This window comes from Lotus japonicus, chromosome 2 (assembly GCF_012489685.1).
Source record: "Lotus japonicus ecotype B-129 chromosome 2, LjGifu_v1.2".
NCBI lineage: Eukaryota > Viridiplantae > Streptophyta > Magnoliopsida > Fabales > Fabaceae > Lotus > Lotus japonicus.
The window spans coordinates 87,759,769-87,785,574 of NC_080042.1; the positions used below are offsets into that span (position 1 = coordinate 87,759,769).

The 25,806-nt window shown below is 38.2% G+C and overlaps 4 protein-coding genes across 8 annotated transcripts in view; 2 read left to right on the forward strand and 2 right to left on the reverse strand.

Moving 5' to 3' along the window:
• Positions 1-2,540: 2,540 nt before the first annotated feature.
• On the reverse strand, positions 2,541-7,903 carry LOC130740627 (calcium-dependent protein kinase 28-like). The gene is made up of 12 exons (XM_057593288.1): positions 7,277-7,903; positions 6,813-6,943; positions 6,563-6,604; positions 6,261-6,372; positions 6,096-6,174; positions 5,790-5,959; positions 5,538-5,664; positions 4,511-4,626; positions 4,305-4,412; positions 4,116-4,178; positions 3,769-3,942; positions 2,541-3,133 (listed from the first exon to the last, which is right to left on the reverse strand). Exons 1-12 carry the CDS (start codon positions 7,667-7,669, stop codon positions 2,975-2,977), a joined length of 1,674 nt encoding a protein of 557 aa, XP_057449271.1. The 5' UTR covers positions 7,670-7,903; the 3' UTR covers positions 2,541-2,974.
• Positions 7,904-9,200: 1,297 nt separating this feature from the next.
• On the forward strand, positions 9,201-17,026 carry LOC130740629 (structural maintenance of chromosomes protein 1-like). 3 transcript variants are annotated; one of them, XM_057593290.1, is made up of 4 exons: positions 9,201-12,615; positions 13,019-13,956; positions 15,442-16,001; positions 16,409-17,026. In XM_057593290.1, the coding sequence occupies exons 1-2, from the start codon at positions 9,287-9,289 to the stop codon at positions 13,257-13,259; spliced, it is 3,570 nt and encodes a 1,189-aa protein (XP_057449273.1). In that variant the 5' UTR covers positions 9,201-9,286; the 3' UTR covers positions 13,260-13,956; positions 15,442-16,001; positions 16,409-17,026. The 3 variants fall into 3 exon arrangements, with proteins under 3 accessions (XP_057449273.1, XP_057449274.1, XP_057449272.1); XM_057593291.1 differs by having other exon boundaries at positions 13,019-13,298; XM_057593289.1 differs by having other exon boundaries at positions 13,019-16,001.
• LOC130737203 (protein FAR-RED ELONGATED HYPOCOTYL 3-like) lies at positions 14,992-16,600 on the forward strand. Its single transcript, XM_057588961.1, has 3 exons — positions 14,992-15,058; positions 15,442-16,001; positions 16,409-16,600. The coding sequence occupies exons 1-3, from the start codon at positions 14,992-14,994 to the stop codon at positions 16,598-16,600; spliced, it is 819 nt and encodes a 272-aa protein (XP_057444944.1).
• Positions 17,027-18,150: 1,124 nt separating the features above from the next.
• The window catches only part of LOC130740630 (uncharacterized), a 29,506-nt gene continuing 21,850 nt past the window's right edge, over positions 18,151-25,806 (reverse strand). For all 3 annotated transcript variants that reach the window (XM_057593292.1, XM_057593294.1, XM_057593295.1), the window contains exons 25-35: positions 25,092-25,504; positions 24,585-25,014; positions 22,932-24,230; positions 22,301-22,561; positions 21,923-22,213; positions 21,355-21,840; positions 20,474-20,905; positions 19,795-20,073; positions 19,095-19,643; positions 18,763-18,972; positions 18,151-18,683 (exon numbers count right to left, since the gene is read on the reverse strand). In XM_057593292.1, coding sequence (XP_057449275.1) covers positions 18,564-18,683; positions 18,763-18,972; positions 19,095-19,643; positions 19,795-20,073; positions 20,474-20,905; positions 21,355-21,840; positions 21,923-22,213; positions 22,301-22,561; positions 22,932-24,230; positions 24,585-25,014; positions 25,092-25,504 — 4,770 coding nt within the window. In that variant the 3' untranslated portion in view covers positions 18,151-18,563. The remainder of the gene's footprint in view (positions 18,684-18,762; positions 18,973-19,094; positions 19,644-19,794; positions 20,074-20,473; positions 20,906-21,354; positions 21,841-21,922; positions 22,214-22,300; positions 22,562-22,931; positions 24,231-24,584; positions 25,015-25,091; positions 25,505-25,806) is intronic.

Consider the following 25,806-nt stretch of genomic DNA (forward strand, 5'->3'; position numbering starts at 1 on the left):
AGAACCCAAACCAAACAACCACTTGGTGTTGCTGTGAATCGAAGGCCGAGAAAGAGGTTGAGGCCTCTGTCACGGTGCTAAGAGGAAGAGAAGAGGTTGAGGGTTCATCACTTCTCTTCAACTTGCTCAATCTTCTCTTTCGATTGGCTTTCAATTTGGCTCAATCTCCTTTTTTATTTTTGAATCTATACGCAGATGCAGGTTCTTCTTTCAACTAATTTTTTCTCTTTATTGTCATATGGTGTGTTGCTTTTGGCCATGTTTCTGTTCAGATTTTTGAGGATTTGATTTGATTATAATAAACCCTTTGAATGGGAAAATATGTGTAAAGATGTGAGTTGTAGAACGTGGATCTGTGTAACAATGAAGAAGAAGAATCAAAGATGATATTTTAACAGAATTGAAATCAGGATTAGGAGAATTGGGGTTTTTAATTTTCTACTTAATAAGTTTAATTTTAATTAATTAATTTGGGTAATTTGGATTTTTAATTTTATTAATTTAATTTAATTTTATAATGTGTAATTTATTTTTTATTTATTTTTAAAATCCACATAAGCATTTTTATCCCAGTCAACATGCCATTTAAGCACTCGCCGGAGCTCCACCTCCGGCGAGGACCCGCTCCAAAAGTTTTTCAAAAACGAGGACCAAATGCAATAAATTTTTCGGGGAGGGACTTACCTCAGACGACGACACAAAGACAGGGATCAATCTGATAGTTAACCCTATTATTTAATTCTAAATGTATCGATACACAATTAAATGCTTCCATTTCCATCAGTATCATACACAATTACTTTGCTTGTATTCTAACTTCTAATATGGGTTGTTACACTTGCTTACGTGTCGTTTCATTATTTAAATAAAATAAATAATTGGAGACATAGAAGTGACTATATAAGGTGTTTTTTTTTGAAACATTATATAAGGTGTGTTTCAGTGTTTGGAAGTTGAGTTTTTAAGAAAGGAAAAGAATGGAGAAATTTATGAGAAACTCTTTCCATTTCTTAGAGATTTCAAAAGGGGGAGAGTTTGAGAAAATTTCAGAAACTTAAAACACCCTCATTTAATTATTTTATACAATTCTTCCAAATTACAAGATTTAGAGGAACTTGTAAACAATGGGGAACTCTTTCCCTCAAAACCATCTCTTTCCTCCTCTTCAAAATTCACAAATACACTCTAGATATAAAAAGTTCATCTCTCAATGTCAAAGTTTTAAAATAGGATTAAAGATTTATATACGTTAAGTGAGTGTATCTTTTGCTCACACAAATATTTGATTCATTTTCTTCACACTCGTTGAATGTGATCATATTTTTTGTATCAACAAAGTTAATAAAATGGTACAAGGGTACCAAACCAAAAAGTTACAAGGATTCAATACAGACAAGTGGATTCATAGCCCACTCAAAAATAGATAAGCTTGTTTGACTTCAGCTTTGATCCAAAGCCAAGCCTTAAACTAAATTATGTCAATGGCCCTAGAAATGTCAACCTCCCCACCGCTACATTATTTATGAAATACCAATAAAACTTACAGTGGCAACCCACACGGATCTTAGAGCTGATTTCACACCCCACTTCCCTTTCCCTGTAAATTGCGTTGGAGAAAATGTGACATGCCATCATTTGGAAGTGCTAGGGACACACCCAGTCATTTGTATATTAATATTTACATCCAAATCAACCAAGAAACATTGCAGAAAAGGAACAAATGAGAGTTTGTTTCAATTGCTTCAGAACATAGATCACAGACAGTTGATGCATTAGGTGGGAGGATGTTCTGCCTAGCAAGAGCAGATTTTGTTTGGATCCAATTTATTAAGAACCGCCACGCTAGCCCGAGTGCATTTGGCGGAGCTTTCATTGCCCATAGCTTGCTAAAGATTTTCCCTTCTGACTCTGTCCATTCACCCTTTAGCAAGTCTTATGCCGAGCTAATAGTATAGGCACCATATCCGTCCTTGCTCCAAACCTAGCAATCTGGTTGGCCAGGCCTCGGAGAGAAATAACCAATCTGGTATAGTAAATTTGCTACCATTCCTATTTCTCTATCAAACAGCTCCCTTCTCCACTCAAGATTCCATTCCCAAGCCCCATTCACTCAGCTACCAAATTCCCTTAAACTCCCCTGTTGTTGCAGACCAATCATCCTCCCATACTAACACTACCCTCCCCTACTTTCCTACAAATTGCCTCCTCAAACCACCCCCCATAGCATCCTGAACTTAGATCATTCCACCAAATAGAGGCATGATTGGTTGAGAGTAAAGTACATAAATTAACATAGTATATGTTCCATGAACAATTGAAGTTAATAGACATAAGTTTTGTCTATAGAAGTTAAAGAAAGTCATCTAGCCACGGATATGCTATGATGGACATTAAAGCATTTCTATAATAACAAATTTGCAATCTTCACGCTCCGCGTGAAAAAATGGGTTAAAAACTCACGTTAACTAGAAATATACTAAGCCCTTACAAAAGGTAAGACAACATGAACACTAAGCTAACTTTTAAAGTAGAGTCAGGCCTTATCCAAATTTATGACTATATATATAATTTGATTTGATGATGATTCGTAGGAATTTTTTATATAGAAGATTTGTATTTATAGTTACAGATTACATGTATGGCACAAGCGAGTCTAGAAAACCCTGACAAACTTAAATTATGCACACTGATGAAACTCTCAACTCTGATACCTGAAGCCAATCCAAGCAAGCTCCACACTCACTACTAAACACCTCTTGACGTAGCCCTCTAGACAAAGCTTAACACTGAATCCTGTGCGGCACGCCACTCTATACAACACTAGTTTTAGAGTTCCATATAATGTTCAGAGAGAGCAAAATCTGCAGAACAGATATCTTAAGGGCTTCAGCACAATCTGCACAGGAGATCATCTTAAAAGGAACTTCACCCCTCTCACATCCTGAATTATTGCAACCTCTGAAATACATGTAATTTAGATCTTCCGCTGACGGTGACTTGGGCTTGAAACATTTCGAGAACCAATGCTTGCAGTTCTTAGAAGTCTACGGAATTCTTGTAAGCTGATTTTTCCATCTTTGTCAATATCGGCTTCCTCAAGCAATGGATCAATGGAGCCTCTCAGACCAGTATGCTAAAAAACCAAAATGAGAGTGACATTAGTTGCAGCAAATATGTACCTGATATTACAAATCCTTAGAAATATAATATAAAACCAATTTGAGTGTATATTACTTAAGCTTGAGATAGCTAGTTCATAACATCTTAGAAATGGGCTAAGCCTAACTCTACCCCAAAAGCAAGCTCAAGAGTGATGATTATTCTATTTCTACCATTTTTAAGGATTTATTTGACCATATCTCTAGCCAACGTAGGACCTATCAACACCCCCTTCACGCCCAGGGCTGAGTATCTAGAGCGCAAATTTGCAGGGTTGAGGATTGCTCTACCCCAAAATTCGGGCTAAGCATAACTCTACCCCAAAGCTAACTCACGGTTGTGGATTGATCTATCCTTTATAAGCACTTATTTGGCCATATCTCTAGTCAACTGAAACTTCTCAACATTATTTTACAAGTGTATACAGAGCTCAAGTGGTCTAGAGTTTCTAGCTCTGAATAAACACCACACTTCCCTCCCCTAGGAAAAAAAACATAAACCATGATAAAGGATGCAAAAATCAATTAAATATATAGCAGGAGAACAACGTTTAATTTCTAGGGAATTGTTTATCATGTTCAGGTAGTTTGACAAAGGCATGAGACTAACCATTCTGAGTTCATCCTTAGTAATAAAGCCATCCTTATCCAAGTCAAATTTCAGAAAAGCTGCCTGAGACCGTTGCTGCCACTTATCAGAGTCATGTTCCTCCAATTGATGCACATGTAATGTAGCTGCCACAAACTCGGCGAAATCCACTAACCCATCTGTGTTGCTGTCTATCTGCCAACGCACAACACATTGATTTTAACAAGGCATGAAATATGCAGATGCATGGAAAACAATATCATTAACCACCAAAGAAACTCCACATATTTCAAATTTAATAAGTGAAATAAGGACTGATAAGTGGTGAAAAAACTATGTAGTGCCTGCAAAGGATCATAGATGCTCACCGCTTGCAATATCTCTAGCACACGTGATTCTTTCAACTTCCAAGGGAGATCTTTAGCAAGAGCCTACACAGAACCATCACTTTAGAACAAAGCAGGGAAAACTATATTCAAGGGTTTAATTACTAGATAACAGATATGTGATGTGTTTTAAATTTAATATAGTCAGAGAGCAGTTGATTAATGGGTTACCTGTCTCATCTCTTCAAGACTAATAGCACCATTTTTGTCCACATCTATCGCATCAAACTGATCCTTTAGATCAGACAACTCATCTTCATTAAGAGTGCTAGCCAATGCCTGCAAGATAATCAAGTAACAAGGTAATCAACATAAAATTATCAAACAAATTCCATGCCTTCTATAATGCAAAAATTTCAATTAATTTGTCTTCTTACCCTTAGTGCAAATTGTTTCAAACGACTATACTTTACAAACTGTCGCATGTTGCCCAGGACAGATATATCAATAGGAATCTCCAAAGCATCTCCTCCTTCTCTAACCCATGAATGTGCTGGAAATAACACAATTCATCAGTACAACTTAATATTATGGTATAGCTTCATTTTTAAGAAAAAAATAAAAAAGGGAGATTATGTACAGTTTGAACACAGCTATGTTATGTTTGGGTCTCAGCTCATTCTTAAAAACACTATTAGCAAGACTGCTGAGTTTAAACTGAAACATTTTTTTAATAAAAAACTGCAGCATTAATTAAACAAACCAAGCATGGCTGAACATTTAACAGAAAGAGTGGAGCTGCTCTAGCTATTTAATATACGTAAGGACTATTTAATATACGTAAGGACGTATAGGCCCTGCACTCATTTTGAAAATGTCTACTTAAGTACTCTTGGCTCCTTTTATATAATCAGTTTAATGACTATATACTTCTTGACTGTTGCATACTTGCACCAATAGGTATGTGCAATCAATTATGCAATCTGTTGTTTTTCCTTTAGTCCTTTGCTCTATTTTAATTTTCCAATTTTTCCTCCTTCCGTTCTTTTTCATTTTAATAATTTAACATACTTATAATTCAAGCAAACATCCATTGAAAACAAAAAATTGTAGTCATTTGTCAGTAAAAACAAATTGGTCTCAAGCAGAGAAAAAAAGTTAACCCAAAATTTTAAAATTTGGTTGCATACTAGAAAGCCTAAAATAAGGGCAACTTTGCAATATGCATAATTTCAATATTTTCTATAACAAACAAAATACTTCTATTTTTAAGGGGAATTTTTTTGTTAAATCTTAAAACCTGTCTTTGAAATCAATAACTTTTCAAATGATATAAGTCCAGTGCTTAAGCTTTTAGTTATTGAACACCCTAAATATAAGGCAGTGACCAAAATGTAATATTTCTCAGAAATTAAATCACACAATAAACAGACTTCTCATAATAAGATATCATTAGATACATACACAGAGCCTGAGCAGCAGTTAATCTTGCCCGGGGATCTTTCACCAACAATTTCTTCACAAAATCTTTTGCAGCATTACTTATGGTTGGCCATGGTTTTCGCCGGAAATCAGGCTTGTTCCTTAAGACCTGCATATGATCATAAATTAAATGTAAGCAAAAGATTTATTCATGCTCTTCTTGAAGAAACAAGAATAGATAACAAATCCAGCATAAATTACAAGAAACTCAAATGTCGTAAGAATGAACTGTACCTCCTTGAAGATTCCATCCTCAGTCTTGTCCCAAAACGGCCGTCTCCCACAAAGCAATATGTACGTAATCACACCAATACTCCATACATCTGATTCAGGGCCTGACTTCCTTTTTAACACTTCAGGTGCAACATAATAAGCACTTCCAACAATATCTTGAAACTTCTTTCCTGAAATTGTTTTCAAAGATAGAGACCTAGAGCTCTCAAATAAAGACAGCAAGGAAATGTATAATACAAAGGTGAATCAAAAGAAAACAAAATAATGATTAACAAATTAATAATTGACATGAATGTTTTTCCTTACCAGGTTTTATGAAATCAGACAAACCAAAATCGGTAGCCTTTAAAGCTGAATCTTCTCGGTTTGATTTGAAAAGGAAATTCTGCATTCAAAGAGGAAACAAAAATATTTTAATGTCTAGTAGAATAACTCCATATTCCTTATATAAGCCAGTGGAATGAAACAGACCTCTGGTTTCATATCGCGATGTACCAAACCGTGTAAATGACACTCTGCTGCAACCTTAAGCATCTGCCTTACAACTACTGCTGCATCTTTTTCAGTATACCGGCTGTCCTTCCTGATAAATGCGAAGGTAGACAAAGTAAGATTTGTTACATGAAAAAAAACACCTTGCCAAACACAAAGTTCAGGCAGACAACAGTCAGTAACGACCCTGGTTCTGAAATTTAAAAGGCCATATCCATTACGAAGAGCCACTTGGCCAAGGAAAAAAGAATCAATCACATTTAACACCAAACAGAACTTACTTGGCCAATATCCGATCTAGCAATTCTCCACCCTCGCATAACCTAAGATAAATAGTCAAGAAGATCACTTTAGTAAGGACATGTGAAGGAACAATAGAAAGTAAAAGCAACAGAAAATGTGTGATAAATCAGCTCCCAAAAGGTATAACTAGATTGATTCCAGAATATCTTATAGTCAAGTGCTGCACATGATCACATTAAAACAGTGAAACATCATATAAGAAAGAGACTAAAAGCACAAGTAACTTACTCCATAACTATATATACATATGAATCATCCTCAAAAGCATTATGGAACTGAACCACATTTTCATGGCCAGTAAGTGCTTTCAATATCTTGACCTCTCTCTTAACATCCTCAACCGCTATGGGGAGAACCATCTGCCATCACATACAATAATCGATTCAGAAACACGTGAAACCTCGCACGAAAACAAAGCAGAGCAATAACAGCAAGTAATTCACTTGATTCATTAGGCATTGCAAAAAGAAAAGCCCTTCACAATTAAGGAAAAACCCCATAAATCTTCCTGACCCATTAACTAAACAAAACCTCAATTGGGGAGAAAAATATTTAAAAAATGTAAAATGAGATTCATTTCACCAAGCATGAAGATCTAAATGGAAGCATATCCATGAAACAGAACACATAGATAGAATAGAATCAAATTAAAAAACCTGAATCTTAAAAGTGAATCATAAATAGAAACATACCTTGTTCTTCTCGAGTCTCTTAACAGCGACACGATCCCCATTGAATTTATCGATTCCAACATAGGTGTAACCGAATTGGCCATGTCCCAACAATTTCCCGAGCGAGAATTTCTTATCGAAGTCTTTATCGTAACCGAAATCTGTGCGCTTCCCGCACGGGACATGCCCCCCTTGCCTCCTCGAACCGGTTTTCTCTTTGGGTTTCTGCTTCTTCTGTGCGTCTTCCGTCGACCTCCGGCGTTGACCGGTCGTCGCTTGCTGCTTCTGCACCACCGTGGTTGTCGTCTCCGAACTCCGTTGTTTGCGGTTGGCGGCGGCATCGGTGGTGGTGGTGGTGTTGTTGTTGGTGCTGTTAGAGCCGCTGACCTTGGTGGAGGAAAAACATATGCCCATGATATGATATGATATGATATGATATGATAACGGAGAGTTAGTAGCGAAATGGCGATGAAAAGCAGCGGAAGATTTGTTATATGATGATGATGATGATGATGATGAGGAAGGGAGGGTGCAGGGACGAAGAAGAAGGGAGGAAGGAAGGAGGAGGAAGGTGGTGGTGGTGGTCAAAAGAGACTTTTTGAAGAGATCATGTCATCATGAAAGAGAAACTGAAAAAACAGAAATACAGAAGCATTTTCGTTGCCAGAAAAATAACTAATTAATTTCTTTTTTCATTGGACTGTGTAATTTTATTTAAATTGTTCATTCTTCGAGTTAGTTGTCTCTTTCCCCATCTTAGCTTTTTTACCAGTTATTGTTTTTATTACACATTTTACATCTGCATCTACATTGTCCAACTTTGAACCAACTAAGTAAAACATGTGTAATTCACGTTTTAGATTTTAATGATTCAAAATGGGGATATTCATTGTTAGGAAGGAATAAGACATTTTAGATTTGGGATCCTCACAGATTTCGAGAGAGACTATTTCATGATTTAAACACATTATATATTAACTTTAACCTTATTAAAAAAAACTTTAACCTTATTAAATGTTTTTGTCTAATTTTAACTTTGGCGATTTTTTTTTTCTCTAATATAGACTTTTTTGGAATGTTTTTTATCACTGACTTCCTTTTCCTTTTTTCTTTTTTTTTTCTGTGGTGCTAAGGAAATAACATGAGGTGGTCATGAGACACATTGACAATGTTGTGGACGTACCAAGTCAATTTAGAGGAAAGGAGCATGAGCCCATATGGGAGCTAGTTTCCTCTACGTGATTACATAGTGGGCATATGGATGTCTTTGAGCATTGGATTACTCGTCTTTTTCCTCGAGTCTTCCCTACTTTGGATATAACCCATTAGCAAACACCATGTAAAATATATTATATTAGAGGGAACGAGAGCTGAGTAAATGAATTTAAATGCAAAAATTGTCTCATTTGCATTGTGGCCATGCAAGAAAGAGTATGCATAATTAACTATATAAACTCCCTCGTGAATTGGTAGCTATCTCCAAGTGTTGGAGATTTCATTTTAAGTCTAACATTATTGATCTCCGTCAAAAGCTCTTACAACTAATCTTTCTCCATTTTCCAATAGATCCCTCCTCCATCTAAACTTCCAATGCCATACACCAATGTCCCATTGCCCAAACTCCTTCACTCATTGAAGAAACCCGTATAATGGATCTATGTTTCTGGTTCAAGAGAGTGAGGACTCTTGTTCAAGGTTGATCTATTATGTGTTTAGCATCTGTGTGAGAAGGGTGATCATCAGTCATTTTCATGGTAAATGTAATCACTAATTAGATTAACTAATTGGGTTAATCAGAATCCATTGGCCCACGAACTCCAGCCTCTCCAGGCCCAAGAGATGTTACTGCCACGTCACGAGTCAAGAGTCAACAATGTGGGCATGTGGCTCTCTCATTCTCCTTCTCCAAACCGTTAAATGTTAACGCGCTCACCCCTCCCGCCAAAATTTTCAATTGCAAAACCCTAACCCTATCGCTCCGTTCACAACACCGCACCTTCAATCTAGGGTTCCGGTCTCAGCCACCAAACCATGGCGTCGCTACAGTCGCCGGGGAAAATCCACCGCTTGGAGATGGAGAATTTCAAGTCGTACAAGGGCTTCCAACTGATCGGTCCCTTCCACAACTTCACCGCCATCATCGGCCCCAACGGCGCCGGAAAATCGAACCTCATGGACGCCATAAGCTTCGTGCTCGGCGTCAGGACCAGCCACCTCCGCGGCGCGCAACTCCAGGACCTTATCTACGCCTTCGACGACCGTGAGAAGGAACAGACCGGACGCAAAGCCTTCGTCCGCTTGGTCTACCGGCTTGCAGACAACAACACCGAGATCCAATTCACCCGAACCATCACCTCCGCCGCTGCAAGCGAGTACCGCATCGACGGCAACGTAGTCACTTTGGACATCTACAACGCCAGGCTCAAATCGCTTGGTATTCTTGTGAAGGCTCGCAATTTCTTGGTGTTTCAGGGCGATGTTGAATCGATTGCGTCGAAGAATCCGAAGGAGCTTACTGGCCTAATTGAGCAGATTTCTGGCTCTGACGAGCACAGGAGGGAGTATGAGCAGTTTGAAGAAGAAAAAACCGCTGCTGAGGAGAAATTGGCACTCGCTTACCAGAAGAAGAAGACGGTGGTTATGGAGAGGAAGCAGAAGAAAGAACAGAAGGAAGAGGCAGAGAAACATCTTCGCCTGCAGGCGGAGCTGAAATCGTTGAAGAAGGAGCATTTCCTGTGGCAGTTGTTGAATGTAGAGAATGATATCAAGAAAACAACTGAGGATCTTGCAGATGAGAGGAATAGTCGTGAAGGCGTTAAGGAAGAACTGGTGAATTTGAAGAATGAAGCTAGGAAGAAGGAGAAGGAGCAGGCTAAGTATCTGAAAGAGATTGCGCTAGGCGAAAAGAAAATTGCTGAGAGAAGCAACAAACTTGACAAGAGTCAAGCTGGGCTTCTGAAGATGAAGGAGGAAATGATTCGTATAGATTCGAAGATTAAGAAGGGGAAGAAGGAACTTGATAAGAAAAGGGAAGATCGGAGGAGGCGTGCTGCTGATATAGAGGAGCTACAAAGGGGCATCCGGGATCTTACTGCGAAAATGGCGGACTTAGAGGAAAAGAGCCGAGGTGTTGGTGGTCAGGTTAAGTTAGATGGCGGTGACTTGAAAGAATATTTTAGAGTTAAGGAGGAAGCTGGGATGAAAACTGCAAAGCTTAGGGAGGAAAAAGAGCTTTTAGATAGGCAGCAACATGCTGATACTGAAGCTCAAAAGAATTTGGAAGAAAATCTTCAACAGTTGCGAAGCCGGGAGTCTGAATTGAATTCACAGGAAGAACAGACGCGGGCAAGGCTTAAAGAAATTCTTGGTAGTTCTGCAGTAAATAAGGATGGCCTTGCAAACTTGAAGAAAGAACTGCGTGTGATGCAGGACAAACATCGCAATTCCAAGGCAAAGTACGAAAATTTGAAGATGCAGATTGGCGAATTAGAAAATCAACTACGGGAACTAAAGGCTGACAGAAATGAAAATGAGAGAAGTGCTAAACTATCTCAGGCTGTGGAGACTCTGAAGCGCCTGTTTCAAGGAGTCCATGGTCGCATGACTGAACTTTGTAGGCCAACACAGAAGAAGTATAACCTAGCTGTTACTGTTGCTATGGGTAAATTTATGGATGCAGTTGTAGTTGAGGATGAAAAGACTGGGAAGGAATGCATCAAGTATTTAAAGGATCAGAGGCTTCCCCCGCAGACATTTATTCCTCTGCAATCTGTTCGTGTGAAGCCAATAATGGAAAGATTGCGCACATTAGGGGGTACAGCAAAACTGGTTTTTGATGTGATTCAGTTTGATCCCTCCATGGAGAAGGCAATTCTCTTTGCTGTTGGGAATACTCTTGTTTGTGATGATCTTATGGAGGCCAAAGTTTTATGCTGGGATGGTGAGGGGTTCAGAGTTGTAACTTTGGATGGAATTCTGCTTACAAAATCCGGCACAATGACTGGTGGCACTAGTGGTGGAATGGAAGCGAGGTCAAAACAGTGGGATGACAAGAAAATTGAAGGACTTAAACAAAAGAAAGTGCAGTATGAATCAGAGTTGGAAGAGCTAGGATTAATCAGAGATATGCACCTTAAAGAGTCCGAAGCATCTGGAAAAATTAGTGGATTGGAAAAGAAAATTCAATATGCTGAGATTGAAAAGCGAAGCATTAGTGACAAACTTTCAAATTTGAACCAAGAAAAAGAGACCATGAAAGAAATGATTGAAAGTATGACGCCAGATCTTCACAAGTTAAATGGTGCTGTTGACAAAAGGAATGCAGAATTACGTAAGCTCGAGAAGAAGATAAATGAGATCACTGATCAGATTTTCGAAGACTTTAGCAAGTCAGTTGGGGTTGCAAACATCCGTGAGTATGAAGAAAATCAACTCAAGGATGCTCAAAATGTAGCAGATGAGAGGCTGAACCTGAATAGCCAACTTTCAAAATTAAAATATCAGTTGGAGTATGAGCAAAATAGGGACATGAGTTCACAAATTCAAGAACTGGAATCTTCTCTAAGTGCTTTAGAGAATGACTTGAAACTGGTACAGAACAAAGAGGCTGAAGCAAAGTTAGCAGCTGAGAATGCTACTGAAAATATTAACCAGCTTAAGGGTGAAGTTGAAGAGTGGAGATCAAAGTCAGAGGACTGCGAAAAGGAAATCCAAGAGTGGAACAAGAAGGTTTCTGCAGCAACAACAAACATATCCAAGCTTAATGGTCTGATAATTTCCAAGGAGGCACAGATTGAGCAGTTGATGGCGCAAAAGCAGGAAACATTAGACAAGTGTGAACTGGAACAGATTAGTGTTCCTCCGGTCATTTCAGATCCTATGGATCAACGCAGCAGGCCACTGAAAGATAGGAATAAAATTGAGGCAGAATTTAAGGAAAAAATCAGTACGTTAATATCTGAGATTGAAAGAACAGCACCAAATTTGAAGGCATTGGAGCAATATGAGGTTCTGCTAGAAAAAGAAAGAGGTGTAATTGAAGAATTTGAAGCTGTCAGGAAAGACGAGAAGGAAAAAACGAATAAATTCAATGCAGTTAAAGAGAGGAGGTATGAGTTGTTCATGGATGCTTTCAACCATATATCTGGTAATATAGATAAAATTTACAAACAGCTTACAAAGAGCCACACACATCCTATGGGTGGAACAGCATACCTGAATTTGGAAAATGAAGATGATCCATTTCTACATGGCATCAAGTACACTGCTATGCCCCCAACAAAGCGCTTTCGCGATATGGATCAGCTATCTGGTGGGGAAAAGACTGTTGCTGCCCTTGCGTTGCTATTCTCCATCCACAGGTAGATTTGTTTGTTTGGTACTTGTAAAATTAACGAGTGAATAGTCAACTTGATCCTCGAAAGTATTGCGCTTCATTCTGGAAGAATGAAATACCCCTGCGGTCTCTAATTGTGCAAAATGTCTGTCAAGTTTACGTTTTATGTGACCACAGAGACTAACTTGACCGATACTTTACACAATCAGGGACGCATGCAGTATTTTCTAAGTCTAGGGACGAACTAGCCAGCGCCCAACACATTTTTAGGAGCAATTTCACCATTAACTCTAAAATTAATTCATCTCCTACATTCCAAATATCCATGTTTATATATGGATGTTAAAGTTTCTGAACCATTTTCTGAAACTTAGATTTGAGCAAGTATGTTCCATTAACATGATGGTGTTTGTTGCTTGTGGTTTCAGTTATAGGCCATCGCCGTTTTTTATATTGGATGAAGTCGATGCTGCATTGGACAACTTGAATGTTGCTAAGTTTGCTGGATTTATTCGTTCAAAATCTTGTGATGATGGAAATGGTTTTCAAAGTATCGTGATATCACAGAAAGAGAAGTTTTTTGACAATGCTGATGCGCTAGTTGGAGTTTGCAGGGATTCTACAAGAGGCTGTTCAGGAACTGTCACATTTGATCTAAGTGGACGTTAGGAGTCCTAAATCTCATCCACTGGGTGCAGTTGATACTATGTACAGAGCTTGGTTGCATTTTTATTTCTTGTTTAAGGGAGTCCTAATATTACTTTTTTTGCAATTTTTTATTTTATTTATCATTTTAAAATAATTAGAGCTTCTTTTCCTAGCCATGTCATGAAGAAAAATGATACATATACAGTTTTCATTATAATGTAGGAATGTTTTTGTATGAGAACAACACTGCAAGCATCCTTAGGACTTTATGTAGTTTTTGTTTTGTTTATCATTACATAATCTGAAGTTTGGCTTTACCGGGCTGATGCATTCATTGTACAACTGCTCACTCTTTAGATGCATGATGTCCTTTTAATTTCTGAGGAGCTTGCTGTACTGGGGAGTAAAGCTCCACTCTGATGTAGTTGAGTTGATTAGGTTTTCAATTTATGTAGTGTTTTTATAGCCAAAGATATCATTGTCTTTATGACATTTTTAAGATTTGATTATCAATACACTCCAGGGCTGCGAAAAGTTATGTTAGAAAAAAAATTGGAGTGCTTGGTTTAGTAGTTGAAAGATACCATGAGTTATAATTGTCGAGTTGTCACTACTGTTTCCCTTTATTGTTTAAGGTGGGAGAAGCTGTGAAGATCATACTTGTGAGACCATATAATTTATAAACTCAAGCTCTTATGTTGCACCAATGCCTTAAAATGTATGTCATGTATTATCTGTTTTTTCGGATTTAAGTGGAATTGTCCGTACAACCTGGAGCTTGTCTTTCAGTCATTTTACCAGCGTTGGAATAAAAAGGAAAGAAATTTTGATTTCTGTAATATATATCAGCATGTTTGGTTGTTGCGTAATGTGGGAATCTTCAGAAGGACAGAAACTCTTCCTGACTTTGGGTTTTGTTTTCGGATTCAGTGTGGCAATCTGTTTTGGTTGTTGTGGGGCAAATGCTTGGTGATTTAAAGGCTCTATTTTGTTTATTTATTATGATTGCGTTTTGTTTTGGCGGTTGTGTCGTGAATTATATGGTTTTTGTTTGCTTTTCTGATCTTCTTGTAAACCATGTTGTACAGTTGTACTTACCGAACTTGGTGAATTTATGTGTGTAGTCAGTCTGCACAACCATGTATTTATATCATGTAAAGCATAGAATACAATGAATGTAATGCTAAATCAAAGCCCCTACGTCAGTAACCGTTATGCTAGTTAGCTAATATTTACATATTTGTTTCTAACACTTCCCCTCAAGCTATAATTTGTTTGTCATTGGTAGGAACAGACACAAGCTAGAATATGTATGTCCTTGGTAGGAACAGACACTAAAGAAGTAAGAAAGACTGTTTGGTGAAGAAAAACTGTTGATACTTCTGGATATTTGAGAGATATAGATCTTTCCGGCTTTCCCAAGTTCTGTATTACAATGATCACAATGATGAAGTCACTTTCCATTTCTATGTTATATGTAGCACTTCCTCTCTCACTCTTAACTAACATCCTAAACTAGGCCGAAGAGGCATCAAACCCAGTGCCATATGCAGACATGTTGAGGTAGAGGTGAGTGAGAACGAGGTGTAGGTCTAGGATAGGCTGTGGTGTGGGTGGTTGGAAAAGTAGCTCACACGCCCAGACGTGGCGGTGCATGTCAGAAACGTGCACAAAAAGGATGCACGCGTGGCGGCACGTGCAGTGGCAGCCCAGTGGGTGTCATCAGGGTATCTGGCACGGTTGATGGTGGCCTATGGTGGAGACATATGCCAGAGAAGTGTCATCTGGTGGAGGCATGGCTGCTGTCTTTAACAATCAGGGCACATAAACTGGAAATTAGAGGGGCCACTAGGGGGAAAAAGGAAAGGTGGTAAAATTGAATCTTTAGAATACTGATACCACATAGAATTTGGTCATTTTGTGTGACTAACCAGCCTACAGATTCATGTACTTATATTTACAGCATTGAACAATTGTGATGCTAAATAAAAACCTTACAAACCAGTAACAGTTATTCAATTAGTTAAGAATCTGAAATGGATACTAATATTTTCGTATTTGATAATTTTGGGATCTGGACTATATTTATTGACATGTTATTTGTTTTTATTTTAAATGAGAGTTTTGTTCATTAAATGTATAGACTTTTTGTAGATATAAACAGGACATTGATAATCTTATAGAAAACTTTTTGTTGATGCAGTGGAGTTTGCGGTTGATGGCTCTATCAATGGCGAGACATCCGGAAATGCTGCTATTGGTGAGGTCAGCAGAATAGCTGTTGAAAACAGAGCTGGAGGAAGTTCTGCTGAACCTTACAAACAAGATCAAGATGATAATGTGACTCGAGATTCTTCTGGAGGAGAAACTATACCATCAGCAGTTCCTGCCGTATCACTTGCATCTGTTGATGAGCCCTATGTGGGTCTGGAGTTTGATTCGGAAGCAGCAGCACATGCATTTTATAATGCATATGCCACTCAAGTTGGATTCATCATACGCGTAAGTAAACTCTCACGATCAAGGCGTGATGGAACTGTTATTGGACGGGCTCTAGTTTGCAACAAAGAGGGTTACAGAATGCCTGACAAGCGTGAAAAGATTGTAAGGCAAAGGGCAGAGACAAGGGTTGGTTGCCGGGCAATGATCTTGGTGAGGAAAGTTAGTTCTGGTAAATGGGTTGTTACAAAGTTTGTAAAGGAGCACACACATCCTCTGAGTCCTGGAAAAGGTAGAAGGGATTGCGTATATGAACAATATCCGGTCAGTTCCTGTGCTTTCACTACTGAACAATTGTATATAGTACTGTGTTAATTTATTGTTTTAATTGTTACCTTGTGCTCGATAAATTGGATATGGAACCTGTGTCAGACTGTCAGATCATGATGCTACTATTTTGCTAAATATTAGAGCACATACATCCTCTTTTCCTTGAATACTTGTTGCTTTTTTTTGGGAGAGGACTGAGGAGGGAGAATTTTAACTCATTTGCATTGCCCCTTATCTTTTGAAATTAGAGCATTCTTCTTATGTTGCCATTGCCCTTAGAGAAACCCTTTATCTCATAATGTAATTGCTAGTTTGAAATTTCCTTAATAGCACTATCATCGCTCCTTCACAGTTCCTTTTTCTTTTTCCTACTTACCTCTGAGTTTTTATGCTTTTTCCAGAATGAGCACGATAAAATTCGGGAACTTTCTCAGCAGTTGGCAATAGAGAAGAAGCGTTCTGCAACTTATAAAAGACATCTTGAATTGATATTTGATTACATTGATGAGCACAATGAGAGCCTTTCAAAGAAAATACAGCACATTGTAGACTGTGTGAAGGACATGGAAACCAAAGAAGAGCAAAGTCACTGATAGGTTGAGCTTTCAATTATCTTATCATTTTCCACTGCATGAAATATGGAATCAAACTATCAGTGTCCAAAAGTGCTGTGAGATGAAGCATGCAATGATATCTGAGAACTGCTGACCTTTGGGTATCTGCTTTGTTCCTCTTCTTCATGGTAGAGTTTGATACAATGGAATTCATTGTATTGATTTTTATGCTGTAGTATTTTTCAGTTGGTTGAAGAAATTAGTTCAGTGAATGTATAGGTCCTTTTTTAGTCCATTCTTGTGAAGTCTTAGCTAACAATATGATAAATCATAACAGGCATTCAGATGCCTTGATAGACTTTAATTATTCGGTTGTTGACTCTGATCCAGGGCTGTCTCCTGTGTATAGATTCAAATAATGACTAGTAAGTAGCCTGTGCAATGCAAAGGTTTTTTCTTTTCAAATTTTTGCTTCATCAGAAACCAAATAGAAAAGAAAGACACTAAGCAGCTGACAACGATTCTCTCTGTAAGAGTCTCCAAGCTCAGTTGGAGTCTTGAAGGCCGTAGTTCTGGTAACCATAGAGCGAGCACCCAAATGCGTCAGCTAATCCACATTTGTGTTACAAAACCTCTAAATTACAGATTGTTCTGTTTTTTGTAATTTTTTTTTTAATTAATACGTCTAATTTAGAGGTTTAAGAGACATGCATATTAGAAAACCACCACTAAGTGTTGCGGTGGAGAGAAACCATTGACTAACTCAAAGTAAACACCATCAACATAATTACTACGTTTTATTTGTTATGTTTAAGCTTTAAGGTTTATATCTTTTAAATTTTTTAGTACTTTACCTATTCATCTAATTATATCTTATTCATTTTTAAATTGTAATGTAAAAACATAATTAAAGAAAAAAAATAACTTTAGCTACATGAGTAAAACATAATATTTCTCTTGACATCTTAGGCCTATTATATTAGCATAGCCTGTGCATTATCAATGAAACCACAGAACACGACAAAGCTCTATCGAACATTAAATCTAACAATAGGACATTTATCTACGTTAAATTATTGTTCAAATTGTAATATACGTAAATGATAAACTCACTAAGTTATTTATGCACACATCTCGAAACGATTCTTTTCATTACTTAAAATAATGCAAGAACAAGAAACAATTTTAGTTTGCAATAATACAAAATGGAATGATGAATTTGTTTAAAATTTATTTTTCTTGTGTTGATCCGGTAAATCAACCAAACCAACTCCATTTCAATCATATTAATGTTGGTCAGATTGGAAAATAAAAATCAAATCCAAACTAATCAATGTGCGAATTTTACCTGTACTCAGGAGTTTGATCCTTAAAATGACTCTGAATATTTTAGCTAACTGCTAACGAAACCCATAAATTAATCTCGCTAGCTTCATACCCATGCGAGCCAAAATATTGTGAAAAATGATAAAAGTGACAAAATTGTAAATAAATACAACGCAATATATGTTCTTATTCGGAATCTCACGACATACTAATACTTGGTTGTAAATTATTAGTTAATTGCTTAAAAGTGTTACAAAAGAAAATAACAACCAAGTATTTTCTAGGATTAACTCATGGGTACGTCATGAAAGACAGCTTACCCCTAAGTCTAATTGTTTAAATTGTTCTGAAATACTTATTTGATGAGCACAATTGGTTAGCGGTGAGACGTCTTCAACTCATGATTTACATATTCATTTCTACAAAGCAATGACCCCTACAATCTACATACTATATTAGTATATTCGGCTACTGTGTCTTGCTCCTTAATGTTCTACAGCGGAGACCGTTCTACCCTATCGTTCTGCCCTAGGGAGAAGAGAAAAAAAAAATAGACCCAAGTTATTGATTTTCACTTGGGTTCCAAAATAATTAGTAGCATTGTTTAATTTAGCTGAAATATATACACACATTTACAGAACTGCCAACAGACTTTCCAAAAGGCTGCTATCAGATCCTAGAACCAGGGATGCCATGTTGGATCCATCATGCACAAGTTCCTTGGATTCAAGGCAGCTTCAACCAACTCAGTAACACCCCTCTGCAGCGATTGCGGTGGATCCATCACATTGTCCTCCTATATTAACATAAACATAATTAGTAGATTCAAATCACAGCATAAAATAACCCTTAACCCTATTGAGTTAGTTGCTCACCTCATCAGAAAATTTCTGCGGTGCTATTCCCTTAACCCTTGCTACAACATGTTCCACATTTGTAATAACCTTTTGTTTGAAGTCAACAGGGCTCATAGTACCACCCGCAGCCATAGGGACCATGGGCATCCCAAGCGGTCTTCTCCAAGACCAAGACAGTAGCTCATCGCGGAAAAACATCGCTAGATGATGCCACAAATGTTGACTTTGCTGCAAGTGAACAATTTAAGAAAGGATCAATTGGAAATCTTGCATTGCATGAACTAAAACTAAAAAACTAGGCTAATAAGGGCGTGGATGCACATGGGTGTGTATCTTTTCTAAGTTCTCACCTTAGGGGAAGCGACAGCTTGTGCAGCTGCACACATTGATGATACAATAAGACCTTCTACTCCATGTGTGAAGAATGCTTGCATACTCCTTGTTAGCCTGAACGGAACTGGCTCACTGAACTCGATCAGTCCATTTGCATCATATGCAGGATGAAAATCAGTTTGAAATATTTTTCCAGTGTTCTTCGCAAACAAAATCTTGTTCGGAGACCTCCCACCAATTTGTAACATGAACGACATGAAACTCGAAAGGGCCAACTGGATGGCAAATTGCTTCTTGAAAGCCCATATATGGTTTCCACTTGGCAGAGTTTTGTACATATACTGTGAAAAGATGTTGTCACTAACCATTTGTTTTGTTATTAAATTATAAGCTTGCAAACGGAGATCAACAACAGCTTCTGGTGATATTTGTCCATTTATAGCCTGGTTCAACTTTTCCTTGAAAAAGGTTATTGGCTGATCAGCCTCACGATCATTCCTTGCACAATGATTCTCATAGACCTCAAGGAAAGTACTATACATCAAATCATCTTCTACCATGCGAACCTGTCCATACAGGATCAAATGCAGGATTAGTGGATACTTCTAAAGCAGGTAAAGGGTTCTATATGAAATCTTATTAGTCTTTAACTCTATTAAAATCAAAGCCATGGGTCCATGAAAAAACAATGATGTGTATAGGGAAAATTATTTTAACCTGGGACCAAACAGGAATAATTATTGGTGTATGAATGCATATGTGACGGCGTCTTGATTCCTTGTGCTTCTCAAACATTTGGTTCATCACACGGAAAAGCTGCAATATGCGCTCATCACTTCTAGCATTGGGAGTCAAAGAGGTCTGGACAATAAAATGGCGTTGTGAACCATCAGAGCCAATCAGAGTCAAACGCCGAAAACTGCTCCCATGCCTTCGCACAATTGGAATATCAGCTGCGACCCTATCTAACTTCACAGTGTGATCTGGTGCAATTTCCTGGAACAAAATAAAATAAATAAATAGAATCAATATTAGGATGCACCAAAGAATCACCCAGGTTACCTTGAGGTTATATTAATCACAATCTAAACTGTAATATTAGAGTTATACGTTAGTGCTCACAGTAGAAGTTAAGTTAGTGGACTACACATGTAACGAAGTTAGACAGACAGCTGGGTTCTGGCACCTAACCAACTCAGTTTCAAAGAGCTGGCACCCAAATTGTGCCATAGACTAGTCACGTGTTGTTCACTACTTTTGTATCTAAGAGAACTGTAGATACTGTAAGGTTGAGCTCAGAACAACAATATACAATCATTTTCAGATTCAATTGCTCACCAACTCTTGTTTTCGCTGTGTTATCTAACTACCATTAATACGCAATATAAAAATATACCTGATTGGTGAAATACTGGCCTGGAACTTCAACATCAATAACATGGAAGTCTCGCAATACCCTGCTTTCTTCTTCTAGCTTCAACACTGCAGGAAACCTGTCCTCAACATTACTTTGCAGAACATTTTTCCAGTGTTTCAACCGCTCGGTCAGTTGAGAGAGGGTAGATGGGAAAGTGGCAGTGCTTTCGGGATCCAGATCACGTTCAAAATCCTGTTTGTACTCCCTCACAAAATCAACATGCTTATTTACAGCATCTGCGGAAAAGCAAGCCCTGCAAACACCTGAGAGCTCTTTCTTCAGAGACTGAGGAACTTCAGCAGTTGTAGCTGTTGGATATTTGTAGCAGCGGTGGAGCAAAGCATTAACCACTGCCAAAAGCCTCTCTTCAGGCAGAGTGACAAACCTTGAACCAATTTCTGTTAGTAGAACCTGCAAAATGAATTATTCATCAATGATCCAAGTGGGTTTTAGATTAAGCAACACAAGATTCAAATCTTATGCTCAGATACACTGGTGCAATTCATACAATACAGGTATAGACAATTAGTTTTACTATGGTGCAAGTTCGATCCACTAAAACATCACTTCTTACGAAAAAACATGTCAAATGAGCTGCAAAGTACAGATTTTGCTACATATCCATGTTTACACTACCATATCCCTTTTCACGTGCCTGAGTCCTTAATGTTTCCATTAATGGATACTCCAGTACAATGATTAATAGATCCATTCAATAAATCTATACAAAAGTTTCTCTGTGACTAAGAGCAACCCCTTTTTTATGCGAGTGGAGCCAGGAGAAGGCGTAGGGATGGTCAGGTTGCATACATTTGCTATATAAAGTAAACAAAAGCAACTTGGAAAATCTGAATGATCACCTCGAGTTCACCAGCCAAGTTAGCATGCTTGCCTCTAAGAGCCTCCATTATATCCTTGGCAGCATCGAAAGCACTGGCAGCTGAAGCCACAAAACCTAAAGCACCAGCACGCCTTAAATTATTCTGACCACCCTCATTGAGGTTTGCAGAACCTTGCTGCAATGGTTGGTCATTGCCATTGTGCATGTTGCTTTCTGCACTTGTAGATCTTTCAGGCTCTTGCCCGTGAGAGTTCCCACCATCATGAGATCCAATCCCACTAGCAGACTGAGAGCCTTGGTGAACTTGAATATCAGATGATAAGGCACTCCCACCTGGACCTTGCAGTCTTGCATTTCCATCTGCCAATCCACCAAGAGAACCTCCACTAGTACCGGAGACACTTTGCTGCGTTCTTTGCTGTGCCATTTGTATTCTACCAAGTTCAGATTTATTAGCAACATCACGCCGTTCCAACAAGTACGTACGCAGCCAATAATAGAGAGCCTGAAATTCAGGAAAATAAGCAAGATAATCTAGGGTCAACATACTTTGCAATGAAGAATGAACAAATGAAAATATCACTTACCTGAGGGTACAAGGTTGCGATCTTCAGAAGAACAAGTTTACAATGAGGAGCTTCTGTCCTCTGGAGAGAGAGCAAGAGCTGTGGTATCCAAGAGAGCCAAACCCAATGCGGTACTTGTTCATATAACTTATCAAACGCCCTCCCAACAGGCTCATTAGGAGTATCAAAGCTAAGAAGATAAAGAACACGGGCAAGATGACTTCTTGAATTGGACACACCAAATTTTATACCTTGCAAAAAGCAACTGACAGCATATTCCAACCAAATTTCTTCATGAGTATCTCTGTAAGCCTATTCAAAGTAGATAGTGGATAAGTATAGAGCTTAGGTTAATAGTCATACAAAACAACAGCACGAAAAACATATAACAGTGGTTACCATGTCACAATAATTTCCCCAGCTTATCCATCCCTTAGGCAAGTTTTTAAAAAGACTAATGGCATTAGAATAAGCAAGATTAGCACCGTCCGAGTCATTCACTTTTAACAAGAAATCCCCTTTCAGACGGAAAATTTCAGCCTTGTGCTTTGCAGGAAAATACTCTAGATTAGTGCTGTTTATCAGATTAAGACCGGTTGTGAGTTCTCCCTTGGTTTCCAAATTCGCCTTTGCCTGCTCAGTAATCTTAACAAATGCTTCCTGTAAAACATAACGAGCAGAACAGATAAACCTTACATGAGTTACCAAAAATCAGTTTGCTGTAATTAGAAAAATGACACATGATCAGGAAATAAAATAGGTAATATAATGCTACTTGTATAACATATATGCAAATATTGTAAAGAATGCCTATGTATGATTTACAAATACCATCCAGATTAAACAAAAACAACACTTAGCATGTGATGGTCAAAAAATCATCAGAAGAATTGTCCATGAGATGAGTTTGAAGTCACACCAAAGACACTTGGCAATATAATTCAAAATGCTACAAATAGATAAGGACATAATGGAGAAAGGGAAACGGTTCTCTGTCAAACCCTTAACTAAAAGGAAAGTAGATAAATACCTGCACTTCCATGGTTGAATGGCCATATAATTTTTCAAGTATGGTGACACAAACATCAAACAGGCCCTGCTTACGAGCAATATGAGCAAGCCTGTTGACAGTCCAAGCTTTGTCGCGGTACCCAAGATGATGAAGCGCTGAATTTGTGGCACCAAAATCTTTGAAAGCTTCTATGACAGAATTATACATTTCATTCCTCCACTGTAGCAAATCGTACCAAACAGACATATGGTCCCATTCATTTGGAGTTCTGAGTCTCCAAGTCTCTAGGATGTCCTTCAGATCGGCATAAAGGTTTCCTTGCACACCAACCACCGAATTTCCATTGAGTTTATTTCCATTGGAAATGTCAATTAGAATCCTAGCTGATTCTTGAACCTCAACTAATTGTTGGAATTGCTGCAGAAGGGGAATTCTGGAATGAACAGACATTTCAGGCAGCTGCCACCATTGTTCTAGAGCAAGATCAACACCTTTACCCACTGTGTTCTCAGCGTCCCCCACACCATTTGTATTTTTGTCATGAAGGGCAAAGTATGATTGGATTAAACGAAGTTTTGGAGTTTCTTCTACTTGAGCTTTAGAAATGACATGCTCCTTCATATATGTCCAATCAGGCGATTTCCAAAGACTGTCAAGCAGAATTTCATAATTCTCAATACTCTTGCCAAAGTCTGCCAATGCATCCCATTGACAAAGTTGACTCGCACAGTATAGCCATTGCTCTTCCCATAGACACATCTCAGCCTTAGGTACAGTGTTGTTATATGTTCCTTGAGTTGCCTTCACCATGGCTTGATAAAAGAGACTTTGAGCACGGTGCCAGTAACCATGCTGAACAAGAGAAAGCCCTGCCCTGGTTTCTGCAGTGACTGATTTCTTCTTCCACAGCCCACACCTCATATCCTCTTCATTGAGCAAACGATAGAGCTCAGCCAGAGACTCAGAGCATTTGGAATCAGTAGGGAACAGCATAACATGACTTTCAAGCAAAGACAGTGCAATGTGCCATGCATTGAATGTTTTCCCGATATATTTAATGAGCTCACTTGGCATTCTGGGTTGAGGATGGCTCAACTGAAGCCCTTCTAATAGTGCTTGCACTACATTTGGTCTGCTGCCTTGCTGCCTCTTATGGTAATCTTTAGACAAAAGGGTAATCATTGGTTTAGCAAGTGTGACTTGATCTTCCTTATTTAATGTAACCCAGACAATTGGAAATACCAGAACCCACAAATGGTATGCAACATTAGCTTCTGTATGGGCCAACTCTCTCAATGGAATTAATAGATCAGCCACCTGGAAAAAGTGTTATCATCATGTATGTCGGAAACTGTAAAATATCTACCACTAAATGCATGATGGCTAATTATAACAGGCGTCTTAGATAAACACTGATGGGACTGTAGTTCTTTTCGACAGTTTGTCAAACTTGAAGTAAAATGCACCCTCCTGCCTCCCCCCAAAAAATAGATCAATAAAAGAAAATTTTATAACCCCAACAAGTTCTCCATCGTCCATATAGTAAAAGTATGCCACCACCATAGTTCACCCATTCTTGATGTAATAAAATAACAAGGCAACAAACTAAAAATATGAGGTATACAGACAAACAATAATAATACTTAAAACATTAAACATCCATTGGTTTACCTGGAGTTTGCTCATATTATTAAGAAACTGGGCATGTTTAAACACAAGGGTGTCAAACGTTAGTGGAGCATCATCAGTTCCTTCAGATACATCATTAACCTTGTGCTGCATCCCAGATGATTCCAGAAGAGAGCTTGAAACCAGAAGTGGTTGAACCCTGGCTGAATTTGGAGCTAGTGTAATAGGTTTGTCCTCGACTAATATTGCCAAGAGAAGATCAAGACCTTGTTTGAGCCAGAAGACATCACTCAAAGCCGCCCAGTCTTGAACTTGGATAATGAATTGAAGCCTGGTGAAAAGAGTTTTCTGAAGAGACTCGTGATAGATAGAGAAGAATTTCATCCGAATTTCAGGATCTCTAGCTCGTAAACCAAGCATAAACTGCCTTTCCACCTTCTTGAAAACCTCTTCACGCAAGGATTGATGGTATCTGGAAAACAATAAAAAATCATCAAAGACAATCCAATCCAAGCATAGCACAAGATGGACTCAAGATGCATTACTTACTTATTTGAATCTGCACAAGTCCCATAAAGAAGCTCGAGATATTTCCGGTCCCATTCTTCGAGAGAAACCGGTGTGAAGTTTTGTTTATCAACTTGTGAAAGCTTCTGAAGAAAGGTAACTATCTCCTTGGGAGTGAGAAAGGCACTTGATGTGGCTGAATTTCCTTGTTTACAGAAATCATCTTCAATCCACCCTTTAATCACATCAAGTATGCAAAGAAGGACACTTGCATCAATACCTTTCTCAGAGAGCAAGGCATTCAATACTTGAGATACAGACCGCTTGCACTCAGGAACAAGCATCACTCTCTCAGAGATAAGTTTTAAGATGGATTTCAGATTTGAAATAACAGCTCCAACATCAGCACCTTGACGAGAAGATGTGACAGCTGAATCTGGATCTGTTCTCTGACCCTGAAAATGTGAGACAAAAGATAAAAACAAGATAGGAACAGAAAATCAAACACAACAGTAATAGTTTTTTTTTTACAGCAACACAACAGTAATAGTTAAAATTTAAAACCAGAAAAAGTAACATAATAAGGCAAGATATGTCAAACAACACTGGAATAGCCTCAATATTGTTAATTTGACATATATAGTATATCATAGTCAGACAAACATTTATAGCAGCGGCAGCAAATAGGCATGGAATTGCCTGCATTGCCAAAAAGAACAAGCATGCTATAGTTAACAGAGTCAAGTCTTCTTTGTAT